This window comes from Pollicipes pollicipes, unplaced genomic scaffold (assembly GCF_011947565.3).
Source record: "Pollicipes pollicipes isolate AB1234 unplaced genomic scaffold, Ppol_2.1 Scaffold_4295;HRSCAF=5057_pilon_pilon_pilon, whole genome shotgun sequence".
Taxonomy (NCBI): Eukaryota; Metazoa; Arthropoda; class Thecostraca; order Pollicipedomorpha; family Pollicipedidae; genus Pollicipes; species Pollicipes pollicipes.
Window position 1 is genome coordinate 20581677 of NW_023596461.1, and position 21523 is coordinate 20603199.

A 21523-nucleotide genomic window follows, 5' to 3' on the forward strand; every position below is an offset into this window, starting at 1 on the left:
CATGCACGCATAAAACAAAGCCCAAGAGAGGGTGCCCGCTCTAATAAGACTCCATCGTAATTAGCTGCTTTCTGCAAGAGCTTCCATATCTCCGAATCAAAGCAGAATTGCTTGCGACGCCTCACGTGAAGCCCCAGTGAAGAGCCAACAACTAAAACGCAATACAGCTCAGCAAGGAGACCCGGCGAGAGAATGCCTCAAGCCTGACAAGGGCGAAACAATGCCGTGGTGGAGAAGGCGCCTGGTAACCGACCTAAAGCGCAACGGTTTCGGGAGAAAGCTCACTGTGCTGTTGGGCATTTGCACGTAGCGTACAGCATGCAGGGTATGAGGGGCGTATAAGGGTTATTGCCAAACTCAGGCGAAGCGTACTTCCGCACAGTCCGCACGGACTCAGACCCCTCTCACCGTTTCCTGGTTTCCATCGAGCGGGTCACCTTGGCGCCAGCCGACCGCGCCTGCTCACGAGACACCTGGTGGACGATAGAAGAACTGATGGTTGCGAACTCGGCCGCCGCCCCCTCGCAGGCACCACCACCAACCACAGGGCCGACAATGAGCTGGGTTCCGCAGACTCGGCAGACCCAGAGTTACGTTGTCACAGTGCACCGCATGCCGGCATGCAGTTGTCCCCAACCCGTAGTTCCGGCGCCATTTTCAGCGCCGTGCGAAATAGGCTGTCCCGGCTGGTCTGTCGGCGAGGCCAGGTCATCGGAGGCCGGCGTCGCTCCCTGTCCTGCTCACAGGCCGCAGCCTCGCTGTCCAGTCCGCGCGCGGCGTCCCCGCCTGTCCACGTCTGTATGCCGCACAAGTTGCGGGGAGCGCTGGACTCACCGCAGAGACCTGGTTCACTTTACAACTTTTCTCGTGTTTATTATGTACATTGTTCACACGAGGGCGTAATATTAGTAAGTGGTTAGGCTGAGTTAAGGAGCAATACCAACATGAACTGAACACATAAATACCACGCACCACAGGTAATACTTTGTTCCCACACAGGTAATGAAATGAACCCGGGCAAAGCCAAGCCAACTGGCATAGATACGAAAGAAACCAGCCCCGCTCAAACACAAAATTTGCCAAACTTGATCTAACCCTCCAAAAATCGTAATTGTACAAGAAACCAAGCTTCTGGGTCACCTTGTACACGTCTTAGCCATGGACTGCAGGAGACTTGGTGTTTTTGTATTGTTCGAGGACGAGCCAGTTATGGGCATGTTCGACAAGTAATGCTATCTTACGTGCATTATAACGTGGCGAGTCTTGAAAAAATGTCGCCGATATGGTCCACATTTGCTCTTTCGCACCACGTCGTCAGGAATATCTTGAGTCATTCCTTACCTGGGACTGTTTACCGAGCATTTGGACAAGAGCCACGAGTCTGTCCAATGGAGCCAATAAACACCCACACACGGCAAACGCGCTGTCACATCAGCGCTTCCGCAGCGCATTACGGCGCGACCCGTCAGCGCGGACTGTGAAAAACAGCTGCAGTTCGACGCTGTCGGCTCGATCTCAGCTCCTAAACGCCCCTTCCCACGTCCGACGCTCGTCCACTGACGTCACGTGTCCGTCGGACCTGGTCGGCAGTCCATCAGCCCGCAGTGGCGCCGGCGGCCGGCGGTCTTACCTGCCGCTGGGTCGGGTGGGACGGCACGAACACGCGCCTTGGTTACCGTGGGCGGTGTGACGTTTGTCTCACCTGTCCAGTATACTGGGGCCAGTCCAACGTTTGGTGTGTCGTTTGTGCAACCAGTGCGGCACACGAGGCCAGTCCCAAGCTTGCACCACCAGTGCAGCACAAGCCAGTCCAACGTTCGCATCACCAGCGCAGCACGGGAGGCCAGCCCAACGTTTGTCTCAACAGTGCAGCGCAGGAGGCCAGTCCAACGTTCGCATCACCAGTACCGCACACGAGGCCAGTCCAACGTTTGCCCTACCAGTGCAGCACATGAGGCCAGTCCAACGTTTGCACCACCAGTGCCGCAAAGGCCAGTCGAACGTTCGCATTATCAGTGCAGAACATCGAGGACAGATGAACGTTTGGCACGCATGACGCAACGCCCTCAGCAAGTCTCACCAAGCCCATGCGTGTGCGTTCATCCAGCGATTGTCTTACCTATCCCAAAGCCCTGACATCAGCCCGAGGTTTGTCCCATTCGCCTGGCACACCGGCGCCAGTCCGATGTTTTCTAGCCTATCCGACCCACCAGCGCCCGTCGCCGTCGGTAGTCCGACAGAACGGCGCCAGTCCGATGTTTGTCTCGCCTATCCGACACACCAGCGCCCGTCGCTGTCCGTAGTCCGACATACCGGCGCCAGTCCGATGTTTGTCTCGCCTATCCGACACACCAGCGCCCGTCGCTGCCGGTAGTCCGACACAACAAAACCCATCCGATGTTTGTCTCACCTATCCGACACACCAGCGCCCGTCGCCGTCGGTAGTCCGACAGAACGGCGCCAGTCCGATGTTTGTCTGGCCTATCCGACAAACCAGCGCCCGTGGCTGTCGGTAGTCCGACAGAACGGCGCCAGTCCAATGTTTGTCTTGCCAATTCGACACACCAGTGTCCGCGGCTGTCGGTAGTCCAACATAGCGGCGCCAGTCCGATGTTTGTCTTACCTATCCGATACACCAGCGCCCGTCGCCGTCGGTAGTCCGACACAACAGAACCCATCCGATGTTTGTCTGACCTATCCGACACGCCAGCGCCAGTCCGACGTTTGTCTGACCTATCCGACGCACCAGCGCCCGTCGCTGTCGGTAGTCCGACACACCGGCGCCAGTCCGATGTTTGTCTCGCCTATCCGACACAGCAGCGCCCGTCGCTGCCGGTAGTCCGACATACTGGCGCCAGTCCGATGTTTGTCTCACCTATCCGACACACCAGCGTCAGTCCTATGTTTATCTCACCTATCCGACATACCAGCGCACGTCGCTGACGGTAATCCGACACACCGGCGCCAGTCCGATGTTTGTCTCGCCTATCCGACACATCGGAACTAATCGTGATAACGGGCGCCAGTCGTGACTGATGGTCCGACACATGGGCGCCAGTCGCGGCTGATGGTCCGACACGTGGGCGCCAGTCGTGGCTCATGGTCCCACACATGGGCGCCAGTCGTGGCTCATGGTCCGACACATGGGCGCGAGTCGGGGCTGATGATCCGACACACGGGCGCGAGTCGTGGCTGATGGTCCGACACATGGGCGCCAGTCGTGGCTCATGGTCCGACACATGGGCACCAGTTGTGGCTGATGATCCGACACATGGGTGGCAGTCGTGGCTGGTGGTCCGACATACGGGCGCCAGTCGGGGCTGACGGTCCGGCACACGGGCGCGAGTTGTGGCTACTGGTCCGACACATGGGCGCCAGTTGTTGTTAATGGTCCGACACACGGGCGCCAGTCGTGGCTAATGGTCCGACACATGAGCGCCAGGGGCGGCCGGCAGCCTAGCCGACAGTAACGGACAGCAGAAACGTTCAGGACGCCAATTTGTTCGCACGAACCGCACCATTCCCTCATAGCGCGTCGCGTTTGGCAGTCCGCTGTACTGACCGGCGGCAGTCGCATGTGTCATTCGCAGCGGCGCTCGTCACGTCCGGCAGTCCAGCAGACAGCAGACGGCACTCGCAGCACTGCTACCGGCTCCGGACGGTCGGGTGGTCGCCATGTGCCAGCGTCGACCGTGCGTCCATCGTGCATTGTCGTTTGCGAGAGGTCACGCGCACACGCACACACCCGTGTCGACGCAGGCTCGACCGTTTATTCAGGCGCTCCGACGTTTGTCGTACAACTTAACCTACGCTCCGCACATGGGAGGCCGCGAGGGAGGGGCTCATCTTCGTCCTGTCCGCAGGTCCGTCTCCGATCATCTTACAGCTAGTGCCGGCCCGGGCCGGGCCGACCAGTCTATACACACAAGTGTCCCGTCTTCGCGCGGCACGAGCGCGGTCGAGGCGGTCACGCGTCCGACGACCGTCGCGGGAAAGTAGACAAAAAGAGGGAGAACAGAAACGTCGAGCGATCATACGAACATCTCTACAGCTAGGCCGTGTAACTAGGTGCGTGTAGTGTGTGGCGCGGCGCGCATGATGGTTGTCGTCACGAGTCAGCCGGTCCCGGAGCCGAGTCCGTCGGTGGCGTGAGTCTGTCAGAGCCTGCGGGCACACACACGCGTCAGCTGGCGTCCGCCCGACGCCCGCTCGGCTCCGTCCGGCGCCGGGCCGCCGCGCCGGGCGGCTGCGACACCGGCGCCGCGCGCGGCCGGGGCGGTGCCGGCGGCTACGACGCCGGCGCCGCGGCCAGGCCCGCGCGGGGACGGCCGCCCGCCTCCGACCTGCTCTCGCGTGCCGCGAGGTCACGGCCGGCGAGCGACGAGCAGACCTGATCCGACCACCAAATCAGCCTCGGGTCGGGGCGGGAATACAACGTGAACACACAAGGCGCCCGGCGCGTCGCTCGTGAGCCTGGTCCGACGGCCAAGTCGCGTCCGGGTCAGTGCCGGGGTCGGCACGGCGTCAGCGGAGCGGCCCACCCAGCCCAGCCCTCCCCAGTCGGGCAGACGGGACGCGGGGAGCGGCGGCCGGGCGGGGCGAGAAGCGGCGGCGCCGTCGACTGACCTGTCCAGCGTTTGATTTCCTCAGAACTGCTGGTCGTCGATTTTGATGCGCTTCCGGCCGGTGTCGACCTTGTCCTGCGGCTCGGCGGGCATCACCTTCAGCCTGGCGCCGCACAGCTCCTGGCCCGTGCAGCGTCTGCGGCGAGGGAGCGCACGCCGCGTCCGTCACAGCCCGCCCGGCAGAGGCGGCGCGGGGAGCACGGCACGGCCGCCGGCCCACAGCCAGCAGACGTGCTGCCGCCTACACACCGGGGGTGCTCGTCAAACCGGCCTGATCACGGCCATGCAGCAAGGAGAGCGAGCTTTCCACCGGACTGGTCACGGACAACAACGAGCGTCCACGAGCGCATCTTTTGCGTGTATCGAGCGTCAGCTGCGGCCAGGGACGCCGCTGCACACGCTGAAGCGGCGGCCCTGTGCGGCCGCCCGCCACCATCGCCGCGTCCCCGCCAGGCCGCCGGCCGAGACCCACCTGGATCGCCTTGTCGGCCGACTCCTTGCACGCGTACTTGGCGTAGCCGCACGTCTTGCCGTTCAGGATGTAGATGTCGATGAGGTTGCCGAAGCGGGCGAACACATCCTTCAGCGCGTACGGCGGCGGCGGCGCCGGATGACAGACGATGAATAGCCTGGGCCGGGCGCACGCGCGGTCAGTCGGGGTGCCGCCACGCGTTCGCGGCTCGCCGGCTACTCGCCAGTCGTCAGCCACGGTCATATGTGCGTGACATGCGACGGTTTGCAGCTGCACGGCGTGACCGAACGGCCTGGCTTCTGCCGTGGGCACCCAGTCTGTTCGTCGTCACTTACTAAATCACAGCGGGGAGATCGACACACTACCAACGCAACATTCACAGCGTTATGCTTAAGTTGGAAGGTCGACTTAATCACAGTCAACTTCAGGGCGATAAACCCACAGTCTGCGGCAATTTGAAAAAAAACAATCCAGTAGTTACCAGACGGAAAATGCAGTTTTCTGCCCAGACCGCACTCTAATCGTTTGAAGGGAACTTACTAAAGGTTGCAGCTTAGTCAATTTTCGCCCCCCCCCCCCCCTCCCCTCCAGTACCGCAGCAGTCTTCAGAAGTCGGGGTAATCAATTCAACTCGCAGGCACATCGTCAAAGGGGAGAGGGGGGGGGGGGCTTGTGATATCGGACCACTCATCAGCAGAGCATGCACCCGGGTCCCGTTTGAAACACTGTAGAACGGTCCGCGGAGTGGGTCTTTGCTGACTTCGATTTGGGTCGGGCATTTTCAAAACCCGGGACGAATCATACTATGGTTAACGTTTTATACACGGCAAGCTTCAGTGATTATCTCCTCCCCCCCCCCCCCCCCCCACACACATAAAAAGCAACACAAAAGGGGTTTGACGTCGGTCGCAGTTGCTGTCGTACCGAACGATGTTCGAACTACGCGAATGCGCAATGTGATGCATGTGACACAAAATACGGAAACGAACTCCATGTCCATCAGTGTGGGAAAAAGCCTCCGTTTTCTGGTGGATGTGGCACCAGGAAATTTTGTACTCCAGGCTCTTGACCGGCAAGAACGACAATTTTTGTACTCCAAACGCTGCAGTCCGCCCCACAAAGCAAAGGCACCATTGCAAATGTATGAGCCTGAGTATAAGTACCAAGGCAGACAGGTTTTGCTTTCTTGATAGCCAGGAGGGTGCATGAACTTCGTTGTCAGAAAGTGAGTCATAAAGTTTATTTATTTCCAGGGACCAAACATATGGAGCCCCGAGAAATGGAAACAAGCATCTGCAATCCAGCAGGAGCTGGCCAATCCAGGGTGTTCATGTCAATGTCCTTCATCATTGTATTACATGGGTTAGATGCACTTGTACAAGCCTATGCAACTCCCGAAGGGTGATGACGACTCATGTGAGCTACTTCTGTGGAAATGAAGTAAACTGGAATATGAAATGTGATTGTTTTAAGTACCTACCGCTGCCACATACCTCAGATGTCACCTGTGGCGAAAATATATGGCGCACCTGAGTAAGACCGCATTCTCCACGACGCACACACCTGCCGATACCTCTCTCAAGAAACGGACAAACACATCACGGCGCCGGCTCCCACCACGCGACGAACCCATCGCCTCCCGTACCCGAAACTTATGGCAGCCCACCGTCCTGCAACTGACGAGTGCATTCTCGCGTAGTGAAGGCCCGCGTCGGAAGAAAGGGACACCTAAAACAATGTTCGTTCGACCGGAAAACCACTAGCAGCACGAAAATCACCAACGGCGCATCTATTTCAACTAGATCATTCAAAGACTCGCAGAGCAAGAAGTCCAGGATGCCAACTATGCTCTTAACTTACCTCATGTTAAGAAAACATGTTAGCGATTTTACCAAAGGGCGTGCATTTCGCAGTTTGGTGGGAAAATTCCAAAATGTTGCAGATTGAACATCATTTTCAAAGCGCTTGTTTCATTCCTGCCCCTGCCATACCAACCACCAATCATCACCCAACTTGCAATTCAATTGAAAAGCATAGCATTCAAACACACCACATATCGGCACTTTTAAGAATCATGACATTAAATGACATCCAAATATCACGTTTGTGGGCGGCACTTTTGGTGGTAACGGCTTCTTTTGGGTTATGAAATGTCATCGGGAATTACGTTCCCAAAATGGGAGCTTGTGGCATGCAGCATTCCAAAACTTATCATTACTATTGTGTAAATGATAGTAAGTCAACCACTTGTTAAGAAATCGGTAAATGCCGGCCTTTGAAGATTCGAGGATATCTTACTTATTTAACAACGGTGTCACGTCTCCGGGCTCAACCAGTACCTGTACTCGTAAGATAGAGACGGTCCATAACCCGGTGGGAAAAAATCGCAGTACTTGGTTGCCCTCCTCACAATGGGGACTACGGGAAGACCCGGAGAGAACGAGCCGGAGTACAAGCCGGAGAACAGCAAGTTTTTGGCAAGGTTAGCCAAATTTTATTGAAAAATTTACGTGTTTTGGTATCGCCCAGCCACGGCCTTCCTTAGAGGGTGTTAAAATGACGTGAGATGCCTTAGAATAATAAATATCAATCGATTTGTAGTACAGGTACTGCATTATCTCGGCGTTGTCTTGCGCCACCAGAAGATAAGATATATTTGTAGGTGGCAAATTACAACTTGAAATGCATGGCTGTAAGGCCCTATGATTTTTCTACCACAAACTTAACAATTTGTGTTGGTGCAACTGGATAAATGGCTTTTCTTAGACTATTCATCACAGCCTGTCATTTCAGGAACGACCCGTGGTACTTGTACTTGGTTGGCCCCTTGACGAGTGCTAGAATGCCATCACAATGTCTGGGAATGCGCCAGAACTCCTGTGCGTGGTTTGGTTGTTTGTCTTGATGTGGTGGGAGCAGGGCTATGGTGGGAGTGAGGAGGGCGGAGCGGGAGTGTAGCTGCTTGGGATTATGTGCATCGTGGTTGCGAGTTTGAGTTACTCAGTGAGGCAAAATGGAATTTGTTGTCTTCAATTTTCACACAGCATGCATACACACTTCTAAAGTTGGTTGGGATTTAGTTTTGGACCGCTATTAAGTCATTCCAAAAAAGGTAAATAAGTGCCTGGAAGCTGATCTACAAATGTTTACCACTGCAGACCGATGTAAAATTACCTTGTTATAACCTGCTCTACCTACAGCATGGTGGGTAGGTACATAGGTACTAAGGTATCTATATACAACATTAATGCTAGGTTTGGGTTTCCCATGTGGGATCAAATATAAGGCTGACCTGTTTTCAGCCTGTGGTTATAATTGCTGTAACCTGACAGGTGGCAATGCTGCCATGTTCCTTGCTGTCAGACATTAGGTCCTGCAGTGACACTATTAAAATTCTCCCTGCATAGGATCATCGGGGACTTGGAGAAATGGAGAGGCATAGAGGAGGTGCATGAAGAGAGGAGGAGCAGAAGTGGAGGAGGAGTGGAGAGGCATAGAGGAGGTGCATGAAGAGAGGAGGAGCAGAAGTGGAGGAGGAGTGGAAGGAGAAGAGTGACAGAAAGAGCAGGGAAGGAACTGAAAGAGGAGAAGAGCAGAAAGAGAAGAATGGGAAGAGGAACACTTTTGGTATGTTTATATTAATTCTGCTAAGGCTTCAAGGACTTCATGTTAGTGATGTCACATACATAAGGCTTTCATAGTCAGCTGCAGCTGCCTAAGAGTTATAAAAAAAACAGGGTGTCATGCAAAGTGTCTGTCCACAATTCAGTTTGTCAGTAAGCAGAGGATGCATCTGGTTTATCATTTCGACAGTGTATAAGTTTGCATGTAGATAGGTAATGATATGTAAATGAGTTTTGTATGATGCACCTGTGAATGTATATGTATAAAATTTTGTTGTTAACCCCTCTAACTGTATACTTCTTAACACATACCCTTAATCAATCTTTGCATGTTTAGGCGAGCTAGTAGCACTACCCGGATATGGATGGGATCAGCATGGCACCCTCACTCACAGGAAGTGTTCTGTTCCACTGAAATGCAAAATGGCATGCTGACTAATTTTTGTCTGAAAAACACTGGGAAAATGTTGATGCATTAAACGCAGTGTGTAGTGTACTCCAACCAAGGCCCATTGTGCAGACACTCATTCCACATTAGACAGACTTCTGCTTGCAGACAAGTTTGCACTCCAACCGCGAAAATTTTTGTACTCCGCCACCAGCAAAAAAAAAAAAAAAACAACTAAATTTCCCACCCTGATGTCCGTCCTGCGAACAAGACGATACACTACTTGCCACGGTTCCAATCACCTTCTTCAATCACTTCCCACAGGCAAAACTACCATACCACACCCAGGTCCGCTGCTCCGTATACAAACCACCCTGAAGACATCGCAGCACGACCGTGGAGGGACACCAGCGAATCCCCTTATCAATCCCGGTCACAGCCAGTCGGCTGGGCCGCCACCGGCCGGCTCGCGGGGCGCGGCAGCGCCGCCTGGAGCGCGGCTCGTCTCACCTCTCTGCCACGGTGGAGTCGAGCGCTGCGAGCGGCTGCGCCGCCGGCAGCTTGGCCGAGCAGTAGGTCGGGTCGTAGTGCTCGAACATCACCATGCCGGTCGGGCCGGGCGGCAGGGCCGACGCGCCGGACATGGGCGAGCCGGCGTTCGCGTCGGCGCCGGCGCCTGCGGCACACGGCAGCGCCATCAGTCGGCGCCGCCGACGCTCGGGCCGCGCGGAGTCGCCCGGGCGGAGGCGAGGCCAGGCGGGCGGGGCGGGCTCCGCCGCCGCCGCCGGCCTCGCCGAACACGCGCCGACGCCCAACCTTGAGTGAGACGCGAAAACCGACTCACCACACCCCACACCTCCCAACAGCACCGCCCCTCGCTCGCCCACCGACCCAGACGATAACCCGCACACGCACCAACACGACAATTGAGCGGCGCGACAGCCGTCACAAGCCCCCGGCGCGAGGGGAGCGGCCGCGTCGGGCGCGCCAACTGACCGTGCGGGTTGATGCCGGCGGCCTGGATGAGCGAGGTAGCCTGCGCGATCGTCTCGGCCAGGTGCGCCAGGTCCGTCTGCAGGTTGCCGGACGGCCGCGCCGCGCCAGCCGGCGACAGCGCCGACGAGCCGTTTCCGACGCCGCCCGGCTGCTGCGGCGGCGGCATCATCGGCATGCGCGGCATCATCGGCGGCGGCGGCATCATCGAGTGCTGGCCCATCCTGCGGCGCGGCCGGGCGGCGTCAGCGCCGCGCACAGCAGCGCACGCGGCCGCAGCGGGCACCGGGAGCAAGGGCCGAACCGTAGAACTTAGTGAAATCCCTTGGGGGAGTGGGATTTTCGCTGGACATGGCTTTTACTGTTGTGAGTGTTGTCAGCAAGTTTTGGGCGGTTTATCTTCCCATGGACGCAAATTTCAACAGTGGGACAACCCAGGGCGATACAAAACTTCACGATGCACAGGCACCGACTACGGGGCACTGCCTACGGGGCGGTATGGCCGTCGGCCTCCAGAACGAATAGGTGTGCCGCGGAATACCGCAGTTACAGTGCCAGGACAAGCACACTGGTCGACGACACTGGAACGTAGTTCTTGGGTTGTGGTCACCTCCAATATATATATATATATATATATATATATATATATATATATATATATATATATATATATATATATCATGTGATATGAATCGCCTCTGACACCGAGGGCAGGGCATACCCAACGACAATGGAGCTGATCCTACCAATATTACTAACCCATTGTGTCGTTGAGTGGCGACAGAAACACCACGCGATAGGTACATGGCAGGTTGAGAGCTGAGACAACTGCTTATATGCGTTCGCACAATTCGCACTAACATCGGCAATGCACCATCGTCCATGGATGAATTACACCCCCATTCGGTTACCAATCACTCGGCTGTACCCGTGCGTGACGCACCATCGCACCAGCACCCCAATCAGCACGCATGTCAATGGACTCGGCCCTTCTGGCACGCAAAGACCCGGACTTCCAGTCCCAGCAAGGGCCGCCTCGTTCTGCTCCTATATGATATGCAGACGTCTCTCCGCCCACCACTGACACAGGCGACCGACCGTTTTGCTCTTCACACCTGACGCTGTCTGTCGCAGAGCGACGCGCGGAGCAACAAACCCTCCACACAAAAGCGCGGGCAGCTGAGCAGACCTCTCGAGTACGTAGTCTTGGCAGCGTGATATAGGTGGGCAAGAGGCTGCAGGAGCCTCTGATCAAACTCCGGGGTCCATTTCATCCTCTCCTCCGCGGGCAGCTGTCACGAGGCCCAGATTTCCCCCTGTGCGTTCCAAAACGCGCACCCACTACACTTTTCGCCATACGATAGATTCGCGTTGGAGGGCTCGGCACGCCCGTTGACGTCACAACTGCAGTGTAAGTCGTAGCAATCTTCGACTCGCCTATGAACCGTGCAGGCGATGCAGCGCGATCAACCGAGGCGTCACAACCGGCGGAGGTCAGGGGTCACAGGGGACCGGTAAGCCGGCTCAGGTGGCGTCGCACCCGCTCGGTAGGTCGGGGGTCACAGGGGACCGGCGTCCGCTACGCCCGCGGAGGCCGGGGGTCACAGAGGACAAGGATGCCAGCTCAGGTGGCGTCCCACCCGCTCGGCAGGCCGGGGGTCACAGGGGACCAGTAAGCCGGCTCAGGTGGCGTCCCACCCGCTCGGCAGGCCGGGGGTCACAGGGGACCGGGGAGCCGGCTCAGGTGGCGTCCAGCCCGCCCGGCAGACCGGAGGTCACAGGGGACCGGCGTCCGCTACGCCCGCGGAGGCCGGGGGTCACAGAGGACCGGCGTCCGCTACGCCCGCGGAGGCCGGGGGTCACAGAGGACCGGCGTCCGCTACGCCCGCGGAGGCCGGGGGTCACAGAGGACCGGCGTCCGCTACGCCCGCGGAGGCCGGGGGTCACAGAGGACCGGGGAGCCGGCTCAGGTAGCGTCCCGCCCGCTCGGAGCGCGTCACAGGAACGGAATGCAACGTCGGATTGGGGACGCGGCACGCGTGGTTCCGTCTGGCGGCGCGGCGACGCCTGCAAACGGCCACATTTGCATGCCGCTCCGGGGTCTCATTATGCCAGAGTGCGGCGCTGCAGCCCGCCGACCCGGGCGTACGCTGGGGGGCTGGCGGTGAAAGCGGCGCCTCCTGACGAGCCGGGTGATGTCGGCCGGTCCGCCAACCCGCTCGGGTCTGACTGCGCTCCCCGTGCGGTAATGTGGCGTGGTCTGACTACGTCTGCTCAGTTCCTCAAACCATTGCGCCGTTCCTGGCAGGACATAATTTATCAGTGCATACATTTTCGTAAACGTCATTCCTATAATATAAGAAGACTGTTCACCTCACAGCAGCACCAAGTTATCGGTAAGGGATTGGCACGCACAGGTTCTGGTGGGAATTCCCTACACTCAGCCTGGGCTAGCGCGCGACACCGGGACTCCCCGCCCCACCACCCGCTGCCCACCAGCGGGGACCTCACATTATGTCGTGGCCGGGGTCGAACTTGACGATCAGCCGGTGACCGGGCGGGTACTCGAAGCCGTGTAGCTTCTCTTTGGCGTACGCCGCCGACTGGATGCTGCTGAACTGCACGGACGCGAAGCCCTGGGCGCGGACGGGGCGGGGCGTCAGGCGGGGCCGGGGAGCGCGGTCTGGCTGGACCGGCGGCACGCGCCTACCGACGGCGCTGCACAGCCGGGGCCGGCACTCCGACGGCGTACCACTCGGAGAGCCATAGCATCGAAGGACTTTCACGTCCAAATGCCTGCCGCACCAACCGCCAACACCAACCGAACGGCACAAAACCAGCGGCGTACGTCATGCCATACGGCGGGCACCTCCAAAAGAGAACGGCAATTAGCAACCGCACGAGCGATTCCCGGCCGTGTAACAGCAGACGGCGGGGGACTGGGCGCCAGTGGAGGCGCCGCTCGGCAACGGCCCGCGCCGCTCACCTGCCCCGACTTCCTGTCGCGCCGCAGGTCGATGAAGTCCAGGCCGGGCACCAGGTCGAACAGCTTCCAGAGCTGGTCCTGGTTGAGTGTGGGTGAGGCCACCACGCCTAGCCGCGTGCACGCCTCGGCTGGCGGCGTGGCCTCCATTGGCGGCAGCGGCGCCATCTTGCCGGACGGCGGCGCTGCGGCGACGGGTCAGCGGTCAGGGGTCAGGTCAGCCGACGGGTCAGCAGTTATGGGTCAGGTAAGACGGCGGGTCAGCGGTCGGGGATCAGGTCACACGGCAGATCTGCGGTCGGGGGTCAGGTCAGACGGCGGGTCAGCCGTTATGGGTCAGGTCAGACGACGGGTCAGCGGTCGGGGATGAGGTCAGACGGTGGGTCTGCGGTCGGGGGTCAGGTCAGACGGCGGGTCAGCGGTTGCGGGTCAGGTCAGACGGCGGGTCAATGGAGGGACCGGGATAAAGGGACAGGAATGAAGGGACAGGTATGGAGGGCCAGGAGTGGAGGAACAGGGACAAAATCTGAAGACAGGGGGAATGGTGACTGAGGGACAACGTAGGGAGATACGACACAGACTGGAGACAGGGTGAACGAGTGGCGGCGGCACCACCAAAATTCTGCCGGCGACGCGGGACGAGTCACCAGCTTGGTCACGGGACGGGTCACCAGCACCGTCACGGGACAAGTCGCCAGCACCATCACGGGACAGGTCACCAGCACCGTCACAGAACGAGCCAGTGGCCAGCACCATCACGGGACAGGTCACCAGCACCGTCACAGAACAAGTCAGTGGCCTGCACCGTCACGGAACAAGTCACCAGCACCGTCACGGGACAGGTCACCAGCACCATCGCAGAACCAGTCAGTTGCCAGCACCATTACAGGACAAGTCACCAGCACCATCACGGGACAGGTCACCAGCACCGTCACGGAACGAGTCAGTGGCCAGCACCATTACGAGACAAGTCACCAGCACCGTCACAGGACGAGTCACCACCACCGTCACGAGACAAATCACCACCGCCATCACGGGACAAGTCACCAGCACCATCACGGGACGAGTCACCACCACCGTCACGGAACGAGTCAGTGGCCAGCACCGTCATGGGACAAGTCACAAGCTTGATCACGGGACAGGCCACCAGCACCGTCACGGGACAAGTCACCAGCACCGTCACGGAACGAGTCAGTGGCCAGCACCGTCATGGGACAAGTCACAAGCTTGATCACGGGACAGGTCACCAGCACCGTCACGGGACAAGTCACCAGCACCATCACGGGACAGGTCACCAGCACCGTCACGAAACAAGTCACCAGCACCGTCACGGGACAGGTCACCAGCACCATCACGGGACAGGTCACCAGCACCGTCACGAAACAAGTCACCAGCACCGTCACGGAACGAGTCAGTGGTCGGCACCATCACGACACCGTCACCTGGATGCAAATTGTTTCGTGAGTGCATGAAAAGCTGACTAACGAATGTCAAAGCGCGACCAAGCGCACGGCAGATGATGAGACAAACTGTAGGTGACCCCTCATCAAGCCCACAGTGACGGCGATACAGTAGGTACACATCAAGCCCACATCAAGCCCGCAGAGCGCGAGCCGCAACGCTGAATGAGTTACCAGCTTGCCCCTGGTACAGCGGCCTCTGCGACCGCTCCCAGCCCCGCCCGGTCGGGCCGCGGCCGCCAGCGGGCCTGCACTGACTGTAGGCCATCATGTCGAAGCCGGAGGACGACACGGAGCTGCCCGGGCCCGAGAGCATCATGCCGTCGTTCCGCATGTCCTTCTGCGGTTTTGGGTCGGCAAACATGGGCTTGAACGAGCGGTCGCAGTTCTCGTACGCCTTGGCCGCGTGCGACATCCTGGAAGACGGGGAACAGGTGACCAGGAGTGATACCACAGGATATGTTAAGCTGGTGCCACCATTAGGGAGCTCTGCTGTCTCAGCTGCTCTTTAGGAAAATCCTTATTCACTTGTCGGCGAGACGGGATAGCAGAATTTCGGTGGCACCAGAGAGTAGAACATGGGAGGCATAGGATAGTAGAATATCAGTGCACCAGATAGTAGAATACTAGTGGCACAAGATAGTAGAATATCAGTGGCACCGGATCGTGTTGCCTTCCGTGATCATTAAACATATGTAAGACTGTGCTGAAAAGAGGCATAATACGTCCCACATTCTGAACTATAGTGTTCAAGTTTCCACAGTGGTTTTCATACTAAAAAAAACACCACACTTGCAAAATTGTTCTGAGATTTCACAGACAACCTGGTCATATCTGGTCTGGTCCTATCTGGTCATATATATGAATCTGGTCATTAAAGGATAATCTGGTCATATTCAAGAAATTGAAACATGGAAACATAAAACACACGTTGGATGCAATTCCTAATCACAGGTTGACACAGTCACATCACTCGCCATGCCCGAGCCCGCCTACCTGTGATATTTGACGTAGCCGAAGCCCTTGCTCTCCTTTGTGGTGCGGTCCTTGACGATGGACACGTAGTCGATGTCGCCGAACGTCTGGAAGTGTTCCCTGAGCTCCGCCTCTGTCATGGCGCGCGGCACGACGACGAACAGCCGCAGCAGACGCTCCTCCTCGTTCTGCTCGCGCCGCGACCCCTGCTCTCGGCTGCGGCCACACCGGGCGCGGTCGTGAGCGCGCCGCTCCGTCGGCGGCGGCGGGCCGCACGGACACAGCGACGGCTAGAGGAATGGCGGAATGGCGCCCGGTGCGCAACAGCGGGGAGAGCACAGCACTAGGGCTGGGGCCAGCGCTAGCGCCGCCGGACCAAGCTTCAGTGCTAGCGGCGGCCCAACAGCAGTGGGTGTTGGCTGCACCGTGCGTCCATGATCTACCTCAAAGTGCATAAAAGCAACTATTGTGTTGTTCGGACAATCCATGGCACCTGGATATGCCTCCAGCTGCGAGGCATGTAACACAAGGGACCACGTTCACACAGTGACCCGGAGACCCCGCGTATGTACCTGTGTGCGATGAGGACCTTAAGTGGCCGTGGGTGATTACCGATGCACCTGCCGTTCATTTCCTCCATGGCCAAAGCTGCCTCAGATGTCTTGCTGAATTTGATGTAAGTGACACCTGCAACGGATCAGGAACAAGTTATGGCCACGCAGGAATTGAAACAAGACAGAAATCTGCCATGCCAAACACGACAAGCCAACCTCTTTCAGGTCCCACAAGAAACTTGGTTGAACCTTCACCACTTAATTTTGCAGTTGACCTAGAATTCCATGATCAGATAGGGTCAAGACCATAATGACTCAGTCTGAAAATCCCAAGAGGCATGCCGAAGACACAGAGGTGATGACTGATCACTCCACTGAAGCGCGAGTAATCCCCCACCGCCGGCGCAGACAGAGGCGAGGCCGCCTTCTGGAGCGATACAGCAAATGGACCAAGTGCATGGTGTGGGGTGTATGTGGAGGTGGATGCCGACGGACCTGCAAGCTGGGGACTGGATAGTGTAGTGTAGTGTAGTGCGCTACTAGTATGTGCGCCTGGGCGTGCCTCTATGGCCAGCTGCTAGAGGCTGGGGCTGATTGGTTGCCACAGTCTGTTTTTGCCTTTGCCTATGGCCTATGACTACACATAACTGATGTGTGCTGAATCAGTGACTAGCCTTGCTCACCATACATGAAATGAAATTAACAGCTGCCTTTAAAAGCCAAATTTTGCAACAATGTGCAGTAAAACTATCATTATTATTACTGCCATGTACTGCCATATATACTTTGGCTATGATATATGTCACACCAGGTTGCTGACCACCTGCCTATGAAATGGTTTGGTCCTGAATCCAAAGCATATTGGCAAATTCCAAAACTAGTGGGATTATGGCTACAACAAAAAAGCCTTGTACTTGATTGCATACTACCATGGGATACTCTTCAGAGCTTAGTTAATGCCTTTCCCTTCACTTAAAGTTTTACTTTGTGCTGTTATAATGAGGAAAACTTTTGACCTGGCCTGGACCTGGATGGAGCCAACTACACAGCAGAGGTTCTGAATTTATGGCACACTTTTGGTTCATAGCATGGTCAAAGGCAAGATGCTTTTAGGCAATTCAGCATATGGCTGGTGCCACATATCTTGTTGTTGTACCTGCCATGTTTGCCCTCAAAGGGATAAATAGCTTTGAGCCTTTATTAAAATGACATCCATCTAAGATTCATTGTAAAATGACGTAGTTGAATTTTTGAAAAGTAATAGTCCGCTTGGATTGATAATGCAACTTGAGAACAGGTATACATCTGGAACAGGTACACAGCAGGAGAACAGGTACACAGCATGGAAGGAGCCAACTTTGCTCTGTGCCATGCTCACCAGGTATAAATTCTATACATGCCAGTCAGATATCTTCATGCATATCTGCTATTAACTGCAATGCATTTCCACATTCATGATGGCCACTAAGTGGTGACTTTGACAGCAGCCAACAAATGTATGTAGTGGCTGGGTGTGTCATCTATGTGGTCACTTCCACTGAAATCTGCACTAAATCTTGAAAAGCCAAGTATAACAACCTTTGACTTGTTCCTGTTAGAAGCACCTCACTGCCTTTGAGGCCATCCATGGAAGATGGTTAACTGATCACAGCACTATATACCAGAATGCAATGCATGCATGCTGTGCTGAACATGTCCAACATAGCTGTGACATTACAGCAATTTCAGCTCACAATTCTAGTAAATCTGAGTGCTCAGAACTGTTGGTACACAGCCAGCTCTGCTCTGAGTGGGTAGTGAGCTAAAGTTCAAGAAGTGTGATGCTGCAATGACAATATCAGACACAGATAGTCCAAGCTGCTTTTGGCAAGCAAATGTTGTCAAAATTTTGTTCAAGTTCACCTGCCATATGACTGAGGCACACAAGCTCAAGGTTAAGTATACCAACATTGTATAAGTGTTTATCTCTAGAGAGACTATTTTGCCTGTTGGGCTGGGTAGAGTTTAAAAAGTTCCTGTCAAAACATGACAGGCTCTCTCATTCCAACATACACTGTGCATATCAGCAATAGCTATTTCTTTAACTCTTATGCAGAAATCACCAGAACTACCATATATGTGTTCAGATCCTTGAGAAATGTAAGCCCTGGCAGGTATACTTACAGATCTCAAAATACATCACATAAAAAAATAGAGCTGGATGTTTCATATGGTGCAAGGCACTGATGCAGCCTACCAATCACTGGATATCTTGACAAGATCTTGCTAGGGCAAAGCTAGGATTTAACCTTTAACTTGGGGCTGCATGTCAAAATTTGGTGTCCAAAATTGTTGATTTGAAGCACTGAGGGTATCATATTCTGTTTTATAGCATACAAATATGACTAGTTCACAGAAAATGGACAAATATCATGGTGAATCATATTTTGAAAGCAAATTTCACAAAATCTAACCTAAATAGAAGAGGACACTACTCTCTTTAGGCAGGATTGTCTGACAAAAGAATTGTGTTGGAATATGTGTCATGGTTTGCAGATTATACAATACTGTGCCTTATTGGTCAGGCTGATATGCAGGATCAAATTTAAGCATCTCAATTTGGTATGGTGCATCCAATTTTACTAGCACTTCACTGACCTGTACATCATGACACAGCTTATGATAATCACATTATACTTAATAAAAACATGTACTTACCCTTAGGTTCACCTGTTGCTCTGTCCTTCACAACCCATACTTCCGAGACAGTTCCATATTTGGAAAAACACTCTCTGAAATCATCTTCTGTGATTGACTTCCCACAAACGATGAAGAGTCTAGAATTGGGTGGATCACCATATTTTCCTTCCTTGTTGAATCTTCCACCATCTGAACCCATGAAGTCTCTCATCTCACCATTCGTTCGCCGCGAACTTCCACTTCTATAACTACTCGTGCTTCCAGAATCACCCCTTGAATCAGCCATCTTGAATAATGAGGACGATGGATGCCCTAATGAAAACCCTGCACAAAATGAGGCACACTATCTACTTTGGCAAATCCTCAGCGGCAATGCGACAATCCCGAAGCCATTTGTCAAAGATCACTGAGCCCAATTAGATAAGAGTCGATCACTAACAATATTGAATTAAATGACCAGTATTTTTCTGATAACAGTCCTGGAATAATACAGAATTGATCTTATGACAAAAGCTCCTTTAGATTATCGGTAACATCAATTTCCCAGCCGATCACTTTCACTTGCATCAAGTATCAAGTACAAGAATAGCGTGTATCATTTGGAACATCTCTAAAAGAAAGCTGTCACGCAATACAGCGCACTGTTACATATTTGGAACATCTTGTTTTGATCCGTTGCTAGCCGCGAGATTTAACTGAGCAACGCATGCCTGGAAAAGCGCGCGCCGGCGCCATTATCTCTGGCCTGTTGACTTTTGGGAGGTCATCACCAGTATTTTCCTCGCATGTACGCGTTGTATGCCTCGCTCCAATGCGCCTCGTTACGTCGGGAAGCGTTAAAGCATGTCCTCAAGTCTACAAACTCTGATAACCATGCCGATGAGACGTTTGGGGCAGACGGGATTCTGTCCCAGGGTGGGGATTGTAGGCCTGTCCCATTTCGGGGAATTTTTTAACTCGTGTTAACCCAAAACACTTGCCAGCAGGTTTGATAATTGTCTGTGGTCCCATCAGTTTTGTGTATAATGTAGCACAGGATATCCTTACTAGTTCAATAAATTATACCCTAAAATTTTGGCAAACAATACAGACTGGAAAATGTGCCCCACCCCCAGTGCATTTTTAATAGAAGTAAATGTCAGCAGCATACAGAAATCACATTCTGATCATGGGGCATATGGGTTCTGGGTCCAGGGTCTATATCAACAGTGAATGGCATAGCCATGCAGTGACCATGCAATCTCCTGTGGATGTGCATTGATGCTGCTCCAAAGTATTATGTCTTCTCAACCAGGCTACAAAATATTTTGGCATGCAGTGATGCCATGACAAATCCAAAAACAAGAAACAAGGATCTTGTGCCACCAGGAGACAGATATTTCAACATTCTTCATATCACCTATTGTTAGAAAAGGGAGGGTTAACCATGGGAGCTCTGGTTTTCTGCATGGCTACTACATGACTATGTTTTCCACTGAGAGTGTTCAGTTACAAGGTCATTTCTTGTGTTAAAGTATTTTTTAGAATGCAAATGTTATTCAAATGATAGAAAACTTCCTCATAAGAATTAAATCAAGGGACCCATGATGTTCTCTCTCACTTGTTTTTGCTGAGCAATAGGATAGCCTGTTTGTCATGCACTTATACTTGGCTGAACAGAACATTACCAGTACAATCTATGGCTACCATTTAGGCCAGTTGGGCATATTTTCCATAAGCAATATGTCTCCAAATATTACAAGCTTGCATCTGCCAAAATTGCATCTGCTTTTGTCTGCCTGTACCATTGCTTGGCACTTGGGTATGTATGTTAGTTCTTGGTTGGTGATTGGTACAAGATTTCTGATGTGCTAGGAATGGCATTACATCACACTACTTGATTGAATTTAGGAGATACCCAAAAATGAGTTGAGCTGGCTCTGGGTTATCAGTTTGTGCTGGTCTGTTACTGCATTGCATAATATGCATTCAAACTTCAGGACTCAGCAGAGGTTAGATGATTCTCATAAGCAAATATGACATCCCTGAAGCAGGATAATATTCTATCATGTAAGACCTCAGCAGTGAAACAATTTGGAAGATGTACCAATAGTCATACCTCAGAGTTGCCACAAACAGACATGGGAATCAATAAAATACAGGTAAGTACCTGCAGGGGATATACTCAAAAACATGTTACCCAAAATTTGTGATATTGTGATTTCAACATAATCACCAACTGCACTGTGAACCTTGTGTCACCCCAACTTGCAGTGGTCATGATGTCTGCTGCTCTGCAGCATATACTATGATACATTCCAGTGCTGGGATATCACAACATTGTGTCATTGTATGGCTGCACACCATGCTCTCAACCTACAAGGCCATCAATATTTGCTGCACTGCATCCACAGCCATAAGATCCGTGACTTGATGCCTGATCTTGACATCGCAGGTTCAAATCATCAAGGACGTGCGGCGTCCGGCCGCCGGTGGGGCGGCGGCAGGCGGGCCCCGCTGCCGCCAGCGGCAGCCGGTGCTAGGGCCGCCGACTGGCCGCGGCCGCCGCACGGGGACGGTCGTGCTCCGACTGACGGTGGATCGTCGGCGGGCGGATCGCGTGCTGCGCACGCGGCCACAACACACGCTTCAAGGTCAGTGCGTGGGCCTGTGGCCACAAACACCGCTTTCAGAAGGTCAGTGCTGGGCTGTGGCCACAAACACTGCTTCAGGGTCAGTGCTGGGCTGTGGCCACAAGCATCGCTTCAGGGTCGGTGCTGGGCTGTGGCCAC

The 21523-nt window shown here is 54.5% G+C and overlaps 1 protein-coding gene across 1 annotated transcript in view; it reads right to left on the reverse strand.

The window, feature by feature from the left end:
- LOC119096835 (RNA-binding protein 45-like) overlaps positions 1–19179 on the reverse strand; it is a 37212-nt gene extending 18033 nt beyond the window's left edge. Inside the window, 12 exon segments of the mRNA XM_037219796.1 lie at positions 409–473; positions 4627–4751; positions 4753–4761; positions 5098–5254; positions 9619–9784; positions 10105–10325; positions 12613–12737; positions 13088–13269; positions 14803–14960; positions 15541–15735; positions 16092–16206; positions 18771–19179. Of these exon segments, the coding sequence (XP_037075691.1) occupies positions 4647–4751; positions 4753–4761; positions 5098–5254; positions 9619–9784; positions 10105–10325; positions 12613–12737; positions 13088–13269; positions 14803–14960; positions 15541–15735; positions 16092–16206; positions 18771–19038 (1701 nt within the window). The 5' untranslated portion in view covers positions 19039–19179 and the 3' untranslated portion in view covers positions 409–473; positions 4627–4646.
- Between the last annotated feature and the right edge of the window lie 2344 nt (positions 19180–21523).